Source organism: Antrostomus carolinensis, unplaced genomic scaffold, assembly GCF_000700745.2.
Source record: "Antrostomus carolinensis isolate BGI_N321 unplaced genomic scaffold, ASM70074v2 scaffold10573, whole genome shotgun sequence".
In the NCBI taxonomy this organism is placed as follows: domain Eukaryota; kingdom Metazoa; phylum Chordata; class Aves; order Caprimulgiformes; family Caprimulgidae; genus Antrostomus; species Antrostomus carolinensis.
This window is the reverse complement of record NW_010304518.1, coordinates 4,851-16,131: the sequence shown is the minus strand read 5'-3', so window position 1 is coordinate 16,131 and position 11,281 is coordinate 4,851. Positions and strand designations below refer to the sequence as shown.

The 11,281-nt window shown below is 37.5% G+C and overlaps 1 protein-coding gene across 1 annotated transcript in view; it reads right to left on the bottom strand.

The window, feature by feature from the left end:
* Nucleotides 1-3,980: 3,980 nt before the first annotated feature.
* The window catches only part of LOC104522250 (2-hydroxyacylsphingosine 1-beta-galactosyltransferase), a 9,715-nt gene continuing 2,414 nt past the window's right edge, over nt 3,981-11,281 (bottom strand). Inside the window, exons 2-4 of the mRNA XM_010164488.2 lie at nt 8,315-8,391; nt 6,621-6,840; nt 3,981-4,992 (exon numbers count right to left, since the gene is read on the bottom strand). Of these exons, the coding sequence (XP_010162790.2) occupies nt 4,629-4,992; nt 6,621-6,781 (525 nt within the window). The 5' untranslated portion in view covers nt 6,782-6,840; nt 8,315-8,391 and the 3' untranslated portion in view covers nt 3,981-4,628. The remainder of the gene's footprint in view (nt 4,993-6,620; nt 6,841-8,314; nt 8,392-11,281) is intronic.

Sequence of the window (11,281 nt, the reverse complement as noted above, 5' to 3'; positions counted from 1 at the left end):
AACGTTCTGTGATTCTGTGAAACAGGTGAGCAAAACCTCAGACTTGCTGTCATGATTGGGTATGCCGTCTGGAGTTACACAAATCTTAACAGTGAGATAAAGACACTACATGAACACTTATTTCACAATGAGTTGACTATGGCATCATAAACCGAGTATTATGTGTTCCTTGTGGCTAAGAGGATACATTAGGTTTATATTATTTAGGTACTGTAGAGGGGTTAGAAAAACTGAGAAATGAGGAATACCCAGACTTCCTTGGGATGTCATTGTGAGCCAGTTTGGGAATTTTTAAACATGTCTTTCCTTCAACAGTCTGGCTGATTTCAATGCTGGCTGAGCACCAATACCAATTGCTCCTAGATTCTTAGCCTTGAAACACAGGGACATTTGCTTGCTATGGCAAAGAGGGAAGTTCTCCTGTTGTCATCCACACTACAGATTTGCAGTATGTACCAAAATACACTGGGGGGTGGGGAGGGTGTTGGGTGTTTCTCCCCCCCACCCCCACCCACATTTAATTTTATAATTATCCAAATGAAAGGAAGGAGTTATGGTCTTCCTCAATATAGTTACCTCTCTCTTACCAATGCTGTTAGACTGGAATAAAAAGTAATTTTTTAAAAAAGTATTATTTGGTTTTATTCACAGCTCTGTACTAAAACAGTTCACAGAAGGTAAACATGAAGTTTCTTTGAGGAAAATTCGTCTTCCTCCTCCCCTTCACAAGATCTTCATCCTAATCCTTCCTCTGACTTGTGAGTTGTTCTTCAAAACCCAAGTGCAACAGCTTTCCCCGTTGTTCTGTAACACACCTAGACCTTTAATATAAAGAGCAGCAACATGAATTCAGAGACTCTTTTCTCATGTTTACATAACTGAACCTTCTCATTAGAGGTGTTGCCTTCTTTCTTGGAAATCAGAGAGTATTACTATCCCATGGAATCACAAATTAAAGTATTTCATAGTGCCCTAGCCCACTTCTTTTTGCAAGCATGTGCACCATTTATCCCTACACACAAGCTAAAACAACACTGACAATTTCTTGTCTAATACTGTATTTTTTACATGTATCTTTAAACAAACATTCCCCCCACCCTCCAAAATAGTTAGGTGATCTCATTGCAGGAAAAATTACAATATCATTATGCTGAAAATTAAATCACCAAAGCAAAGGAAGCACAGCTCAGCTTCAGAAGAATCAAATAGCCTTTTTCTGTTTCTTACTAATACAGATTTCTAATTAGATTTCATATACAAATAAACCCACTTACAGGTATCCATACAAGTTATAGGGTAAAATTCAGCACCCTGGAAACAAGTAGGACTAAAATTATGCTCAAGTGTATGTATGCATACACTAGTATTTTAATTGTATCTCTTCACTGCAGGTGTACAGATCAGACTAACTACAGCAAATACTGCATACTTACCATACCATAGAATAAAAGCAGAACACAATCATCTTCAGGAACAGTGGTATCTTTCAAGAACATCAAAAAGAGATTAACACAGAATAATATTAAAAACCTAATTTTGCAAGTGAACTGGAGAGTATGAAACAAGTTGCTAGCACATTCATTGATTTCCTTAAACTCCAAATACTTGATAACCATCTCCAGAAACTATTTCTGCAGGTGAAAATTAAACTGTCTTGTTTTTATGGCTGCTTTCTTCTTGAATTGTTGAGCTGTTCAAAGGAAATCAGAAAACAGAATACCAAGTGTCTCAAGCTTCTTTGAAAATCCTTGTGCAAGTGACATCTGCTGTACTTTTTACTGTGGCTATTTCTTGTCTGATAGTTTTGCCCACAGAACAGTTTATCTAAGTTGCTCCAACTACTTTTGTATTTATACACAGATATTTGGGAAAGCAGTGAAGACCATTTAGAAAGTTGCACAAGGGCTGCAGGTTACACAGCTGTGCTGTGCCACCTAGTGACTTTTGCACACCTGCCCCAAGAACATCTAAGTGGTGACTAATTTTGCACCAGTTTTACTCTCCTCCTGTCAGACACACTTTGTGGAAATATTTCTCCCACACCATTATCCACCCACTTAGTCTAACACAGGTTCCTGTGACATAGAAATAAAAAACAACTACAATAGCAGATCATATTTGAACTTACAAGAAAGTAACTTTGAACACAACATGTATTTCTATAGTTCAGGTGGATCAGACCCATTTAGAAGTTTGGTAACACAATTAATAAAGCAGCAACTTCCTCTTTTTGTAATTGAATTGAAGCATGGTTATATCTAAAGAGACTACTCAGAAGTCAATCATCTCATCTAATATCACTGTGAAAATATTTTGGTTTTGCTTTCTAAGAAGTCAGTGTAACTTAACAGATACAGAAGAAACTATCAGAAATGTTTACATAAATTTAAAAAAAATTAAATGCTTTAAAAAAATATCTAGTTAAGCATCCCATCTTTCAATTGTTCAATGCTCCTACAGGAAATAGATCTACATTCACAAAATGTAATAATTTTTGATTTCAAATATGTATGATTCATCATAGTATATACCGAAAAGAAAGAATTTGTGTATCCTAATAAGCATCCATTTATATACATGAACATGCACTGGGTACTTTTAAAAGATAGCATTCGACTAAATAAAAATGTACTTCCAACAACAAAATTTCTCTATTAAATCCATGTTTATTGCTTAAGTTTTATCACAGTGGAGATTAAATTATGCTTAATCATCCAGTCAGTGCTTTTGTACCTTCTGCAATGCCAAAAAAAAAAAAAAAAACCAAAAACATTTAAACCAAGTCATTCATACACTCGAAGTCTTATTACCATTCCACCATTCATTGCCTCTATGTGCTCCTTTAGTTGCCACAAACTGCAAGATTGTAAAAAGGTATAGCTAATATGCTTATTTATAATACCAATTTCTTCAAGTATTCAGAAAGCAGTACATGTAGCTGTACTGTGTATTAGAAACATATCTGTACTGTTATTTATTGCTACAGGATAGAGGCTCCTGATGGAGTGATAGTGAAATATTGCATCACTGTGTATGAAGATGATCTCAGCATCCTGTCACCATCACAGCTCTTCCCATGTTAGTGAACACACTAGGTAAATGGGTTTCTTTCCTTTCTCTTTCAGGCATGGGATTTCAAACTACAAATAAATAAAGCGTACACTCACATGTGTAGTGCAAATTCCAAGTAAACAGAATGACATGGAAATAAACTCATAGTTGCCAACTCTGGTTCCGTAGGCCAGTTACGATTTTATGCCCAGCACCCTGCATCCCTGCCCTGGGTGCACACGACCGCCAGCATCCCACGTTGGCGACAATGATTGAAAGAGATTGTTGCAGGGAGGGGCTGTAGCAGGGGAAGGGGAAGACAACCACATCTGCAAACCTTGCACTCAGGTGGCCAGGCTTCACCCCCCGCAACTCGTCAGACCTCAGAAGGAGGGCTGGTCGCCAACCCAGAGAGCAGCCTCCCATCCCACACTGGAGAATTCGTATTGGCAACTATGTGAAACATGGATTGCATGGCCCAGACTAATAGAAGGTAGTATTTTTCCAGATACAACCATTGAAAGAGAACATCTACAACATTGTGATTTAGAAAGAACTTAATAATAATGAGAATTAATAGGAAAGACATTCAACTTTGAGGTGTGTGTGGGGGTGTTTGTTGTTTTTTTGGTTTTTAAACAAATCCCAAATAGTGGTTTGATTCTGCACAGCTCTGAGCCATTACAAAACCTTCTGCATTAAGCACAGGGTTAGATTTTCTTTGTTGTTGTTGGTGGTGGTGGTTTCTTTTATTTTTACTGATTAGGAAAATCTGCTTCCCACACAGCCACATATTAAACTTAAATAAAACTCCCTAACATTTTCATGGCATAAATTATATATGCAGAGAAAGGCAACAAATAAAATTTGGTATAAATTAAAAATTAGGACATATTGGAGACTTGCTAAAGGCCCTTTTCTCCAAAGTACTGGTAGTGAGCAGAAGCCATGCAGCTTATCAGTAAAACATGTACATATTTTTGCTATTTTACTTCAGTGCTCACTTTATGATTTAATTTTTTTTTTTAATGTCTGTGTTCTCAGTCCACAACTTGCCATTTCTTGCACAAAGACTGGGAAATTTTTTTTTTTTTTTAAACAGCATTCTTACACAACATGTTGAACCTTCAACAAAGGAAACCCAGAGCTAGCACTAAAGTTCTCTCAGCTAAAAGATGGATATATTAAAATAATAAAAAAATAAAAGGAAAAAAAACCTTCTTCAAATAAAAAGAAACCTTTCCTCATGGGGACACACATTTAGCTTTTAAAAACCAAAAATTCATAAATACAGTCATAGTATAACTTTAGAGAATTAAGGCTCCTAAAAACTTCAGTGCCAAAATAACTTCTCTGCATCAGTATTAAGAATAAAATATTTTCCATTTCAGTTTGTGCTTGCCTTTTTTTTTTCTTAAAGACTTCTTAGTTCTGTAGAATTTTGTCACATAATATTACATACTGAAGGGGAGTGTTAGAACTGCTTATTGAGGTTTTAAGTAGTTGTTAGACTAAGTTACAGCGATAAAATTTGATTACTGATCTGATTCATTACTACTTTACATGGGGCAGTTGGCTCATTTCACCTTTTTTTCATGCTTAATGTGGCCATTTCTTCTATACTTGCCATTTGGTATCCCATTCTGGCAATGTCCATTAACAGTGCTATGTTCCTCATTTGACCAAAGATGTTTGCTTTGTTTGCGGATAAATTTTGTTATCCTAGCCAAAATATAATAAAGTAAGGCAGCACCCACTAGTACAACAAAGGCAATATCCAGTAAGAAATACTGATATAAAGAGATGCTGTAAACAGCAGCACGTAGATGTTGGGCTCCGTTGTGACGGAGGATGTAATTAATCCAGTATACAGTGCGGTTAACAGGATGACCAGGTTGGTCTTTGTGAATCTCAGACAGCCTCTGAGCCCGCTCCCGGTAGCTGTGGGGGAGAAAAAGAAAGAAAAGGGAAGAAAGGAAAAATCATCATCAGTGGTCTGAGCAATGCAAGCCTGCAAACACGTGAATGAGCTTCAGATCAAACAGCATATTACTGCAGGACTCTCGCAGCCACCAGCGTGCAGAGGGCTAGACACAGATCATCTGTCTTTACATCAGTCCTTACAGCTCACTGATGAAGAAAGACTAGAAGACCTGCATGTGACTAAAGGCAGAAATCCACCCTTCATCAAAGCTATGAAGAGCCAAGCTGGCCTGCTGCCAAAGGGGAATCTTAATCCAAAATTAATCCTATTGAGTGAGACATATTTCTCCTTCCCACTGTAAAGTGGCAACTTACCTTGTTACACATAAATGTGTGTCTAACACAACACTCATTTATGTTTATTGTGCAACTGAATTACTAGAGAAACACAGAACAAAGCAATTGTTTTTGATTGCACAATACACTATTTCTGTTTGGGTCCAGAGTTCAGCCTAAAACTTTTTAGTTTTCAAAACAGGCTGTCCCCAGCAGCCAATCATGTCAAATTCCTCCTCTCCTTCCTCACCACAGCTGCAGGGTCAACAGGTTATTTATGCAGGACTTGCCTTTCTACTAAGGATAATTGCACAAGGGAAAGGTGATGCAACTGATGTTATCGAGATCTCTTCAGTGACATCCCTCTTCACTGCTGTTCTGCTGCTCACTCCTCACAGGTTTCTCCTTTCCCAAGGCAAGCATTGCTTAAAAACTTTGCTCCCATGAAAGCAAGGAGCACTGTCAGCACCGTACTCCAAAACAACTGTTAGTTTGACACAATAAACGACCATCTAACACATCATTAGTTTTAATCTGGAGATAGTCTGAACATCATAGATGTTTAAAACAGATTCAGAACAAACTTGCAAAGTGATTCGCCTCGCACTTTAATATCCCTGAGCAAAATCATTTGCTGGAATTAGAATTATGAAACACAGTTTGTGGGCTTTTATTTATTCCACCTCAGTAACAAAAAAAATTACAAAGAACAGACTGGAGTTCTCATATTCATTATAATTTCTTAGAATATTTTAATTGCAACAAACATAAGTGACCTTCCTGACCTTAAGAGAGGTATAACTGGCAGAACAGGAAGATTTTTTTTTTTAAATCAAATCACGGGACTACAGAAAAGAGTCACTCTCTTTAAATGCCTCCATATACAGGTTTATATGTTAAATACCTCCACTGTACAGGTATATTTTGCTCCAGGCACCTTAGTCAGCACAACTGACTGGTAAATATGGAGTAATCAAGACACATAAAAAGAACTGTTGGCCTGCAACAAGGAATAAGTCAGGACAGGTTTGTTTCTATAACCTTTCTACCCTTTCCATGGCAACTGTTGCAAAAAGCAAATAAGAAAATTGGGTTCTGGTAGGCTGAGCAACCGGCTTAGCACCTACACAGAAACCTGATCAATTGAGTAATCTTGTGAAATGGGACAACCATCTAAAGACTTGCCCCAACTGTACACACAAATAAATCCCAAGGTGCATTTTTCCCCTTGCACAAAGGCTCTGTATGTGCATATTTAACCTGTAACAATAACTTAAAATGAAAGCAAGAAACAATCGCTCATTCCATACCTGGGGTCATTAATAACTTTTACTAGGGCTTCATACAATTCACTCTCAGTGACAGTCTTCCAGTTCAACAATATTCCCATGCCTTTGGCCTGCACACGAGTCATAGTATCATAATGGTCTCCAAAAAGGGGAATGCCCACCACCGGGACCCCATGGTACATGGTTTCAAAAATGCTGTTCAAACCTCCGTGACTAAGAAAAGCTTTAATGTTAGAGTGACCTGAAAATAGAAGAGGCATGAAGATTAAAAAAAAATTTACATCTCCATAATGTAAAGTTATTGAAGCAACCGGGTACAAAACATTTGTCACCATGTTTCTGTGGCTGCAATTCAGGAACGCAAAAGTGAATACAGCTCCTTCTGAAGTTCTCCTCCTTAACATGCATTAGATAATTTCCTTATACCCCAAGAGAGAGGAAACACCCACCACAAAGACAATTCTCATGTATACAAGTTGTGTAAAATTATTAATGGAGTAATTAATAGACATTGTTGACGCCTGAATAGCTGCATGTGGTGACTATAACCAGTATAGCAGGTACAAATGAGCCAGGGAGGGAGCGTTTTTCCTCATTATTAATATGAAATACAAGCTATTTGATGACAGGACAACTGCTAATTGCATTCTTTCTAAAGCTTCACATGCCTTACTTCAGGCTAGCAAGATCTGACAATAATTAGAATAACCTTACATAATGAAAAAATGAGACTGCCTCAGAGCAATTTAGTAACTAAAACAAATCCGCCTGCTTTAAAAGTCTTTTGCCTAATGACTACATTATGATAAATATTCCAGCTGACATGCACACACACTGACACACATGCATGCTTAACACATTCATCAGCACTTATCACAGCACTGGAGCTGTTTTGCAAACACAGAGGCATCCAGGTATTCCAGAGACAATCATAAATATTCTATGGTCCCTCAGATCTGCCATTTATTCAGCTAGCCCTTGACAGACAAGAAAGGGAAAAAAAATAAAATAGGGAGACTCTAAGATAGTCTTTACCAAAAACCAGAAAAATATCAAGTTTCATCTCTGCATCTGAGACCCTGGAGCACCTCACGTTAGGTAAACAGAAAGGTTATTATCAGCTTGCAACACATGCCCAAGTTCTGTTAGAGCTTTCTTTGGTGAAAAAATAAATGTGTATATATACAGCAGTACATACAAACCACTAAGACTTGTTCTGATGCAGTGGGAAAAAATTCTGTATGCTCGGTTTTATGACTCTTCCATGAAGAGACCAGTGAACACCATACCACGCTTTTTCATAAGACAGTTAAAGTCATCAGTTTCCTCAAATGGCAGATTCAAGAAAATTTGTACTTACTTCTGTTTAATAATTTTTTTTTCTCAAACTGTATAGCTCCCATGCTATAGAAGACACTTGTCAACAACCTCTCCCATTTATTAAGCCAAATAGTCATTAGAATAATTATGTCCTTTTCCACACAATTAACTTAGGGGAAAAAAAAAATTGAGTTATTGCCAGGGAAAGATAATTAACATCAGAAAGGTGTTTGATTTCATCATCTTGAAGTTCTAATTCTATATCCTTGTTCTATGACTTCCAATACAGAAATTATACTCGCTTTACAGTGATCGCTAACTCAGTAGAATATAGTTGGAAGAACAACCTGAACTCGAGTGAGAAGAAGCGATATATGATCAAAATAGATACTCACCAAGGAGATCATTTTGTGGTAACCATTCTATAAGCTTTGTATTGTTGCCTAAATTCCTTGGTTTTTTTCCTGAAAACCTAAAACAATAAAATTAAATGGAAGCTGAGTTATCAACACCTCCAAAATCGATGAACTCAAACGAGATAACCAAACCAAATGATCCATGAGCCCTAAGCAGATCTCCAGTTACACAGGGATACTATTTACTATTACAAAAAAATAAAATAGGTTCAACCAAAATGCTGTAACTAGATAACTTCCAACTTCATGTTTTCATCATTCAGTTTCCTTCCAATGTGGCTTGAAATGCAATGTTTTCTATTCACATGATAGCAACACAGTTCCTTTTCAAAAAATATATAGCTCTTTCCACTGTGACGAGCAGGAGGGTTTACAACCTCTCTATGGTTCTGAGTGCATTGCTTTACTAAAAACATTGTCTGGTACTAGATAAATAACGCCACTGAGAACATCCCATCAGCACAAAGGCTGAAAGAGTTGGGGCTGTTCAGCCTGAAAAAGAGAAGGCTCTGGGGAGACCTTCTAGCGGCCTTCCAGTACCTGAAGGGGACCTACAGGAAAGCTGGGGAGGGACTTTTCATAAGGGCAGTTAATGACAGAACAAGGGGAAATGGGTTTAAGCTGAAGGAGGGTAGTTTTAGATTGGATATTAGGAAGAAGTTTTTCACTGTGAGGGTGGTCAGACACTGGAACAGGTTGCCCAAGGAAGTTGTGGATGTCCCCTCCCTGGAAGTGTTTAAGGCCAGGCTGGATGAGGCTTTGAGCAACCTGGTCTAGTGGAAGGTGTCCCTGCTGATGGCAGGGGGGTTGGAACTAGATGATCTTTAAGGTCCCTCCCAACCCAAACCATTCTATGATTCTATGAATAATCCCTACCATCAGCATGAGATGTTCCCTTTCAGTTGGCCAATTTCCTGTACATCTTGATAACTGACACCATCTTAAATGTTGTTACTAATACCAGGAAAGGCTCCTGTACATCTTGATAACTGACACCATCTTAATTTAAATGTTGTTACTAATACCAGGAAAGGCCGACAGCTCAGCTTATGAGGCAAGAAGTTACTGATGAAAAGTTTGAGATCAGACTATAAGACAAGTGTATTTTCCTTACTTGTTCAACTGCCTGAAACCCAATGGCAACCTCTTGCTCACCTGAGGTTGCTGGAAAAGTTTAGCCCATAACATATGGGCTCAAAGTACAAACCAATTTATATATTAATGTTACATACAGTTACTATGGGAAGTTAAAATTCTAAACAGAAAAGAAATAGGGAAAAAATTACCAGTGACTACCAGAGGATAGAGCTTTTTTTGTGACAGCTCCATCAAACAATATAAAAAATATTCTAGGTGTTAGAGAGCATTAGAACTGTAACTTTATAAATAATCACCTACATATTCCCAATTAAGCAAGTCATACATCTTTACAACTGGCTCACTCATTCTGTATGTTGAAAAAAGCCTATGTTATTTATGCTAAGTTATATAAAAGCAAATGAACTGTTACTGGTTTTGGCTCTAACTAATACTCCATAATCAGAAGTATTTAAAGAAATACAAAGATTTCCTTCATTTGGCATCATGACATAAGACTGCCAAGCAGTACTACCCTTCTCATTTTCAGAAATATCTAGTGAATGTCTAGTATAAAAGCCACCTGTATCCAACACAGACCATAGGTCAACAATCTGAAGAATAATAAAAAAAAATCAAAGTAAAATTGGACTCATAATTTCATATCTAGCTATTTAATTACAGATCTCAGATTCCCACTGGGGTGACTGAAAGCCACTTGCTCAGCTCTCTCAAAGACCATGTCTTACACCTAGTCCCAAGCACATCTTCCCACTCCCACAAATTACAAGGCAACAGAACAAAACAAAAAAGCAACAAAAAAGCATTAGTAAGGAAATACTAGCAAGGAAAATTAAAAATTTTAAGTGAAGGTTTCAACTGAAATCATTGCTTTTGCATTAAAAAAGCTATCCAAGATAAATTCATTAAAATGGATTTATTTACTACAGAAAGTAGATACTTCCTACAGAAAAACATTCCAGGGAAAACATGATAAAAGGATAAACCAAAAGAAAAGCAGTAAGATCAGCTGGGTCTAATAATTATTTAGAAGCCAAACAATGTTGCAGGCTTCATAAAAAAGAATCATATAGTGGCTCTACCCCAAACAAGAACCGATGAGATCTTTACTACAACTACCAAAGGCTCTCTGCCACAGCCTGGAGAATTTCCTCTTTTCCTGTTCATTAGTGGGGGTTCACTATTTCAATTACACACAGCAGTGAAAACAAGTCCCAAAGAGATGGTGAGGAATGGGACACTAAATAGACTGCTAATGCAACTCAAAGTGCAGCAAGGACAGCAGCCAAATTGTAAGAAACTGATTATCTGGAAATCAATAGTTCACATGAATGTCTCTGAATTATACTTCAAAGCGATGCTCAATGTGAAGTAGCGCTGACTAAACAGTTGGATTTTTACAGTAAGTTGAGAGCTTCACTCAAGATGCTTAGAGCCGAGAAAGCTTGTTACTGATTTTGACTCCTGCAGATTTTTCTTCAATTTCTCACAGAAAAAGGCAAATGAGAAGAGTAATTATGAAAGTCTGTGTTTACAAATAAAAGAGAAGGGGGCCAAAAAAGTGAGGAAAAAGAAAAAAAAGAAAACCTAGAATTAAATCAGCAGGATGTCATTCTTGCTCCCTAGAGGGGCCTCTTTACCAGAAATGATGACATTATGTCACAAATGTTATGACTTCAGACTCTCCTTTCACTGTTCCAAATCCTTCTAGGATATAAACTCAGCACAGGAGTATAGAATCATAGAATGGTCTGGGTCAGAAGCGACCTTAAAGATCATCTAGTTCCAACCCCCCTGCCAGCAGCAGGGACACCTTCCACTAGACCAGGTGACTCAAAGTCTCATCCA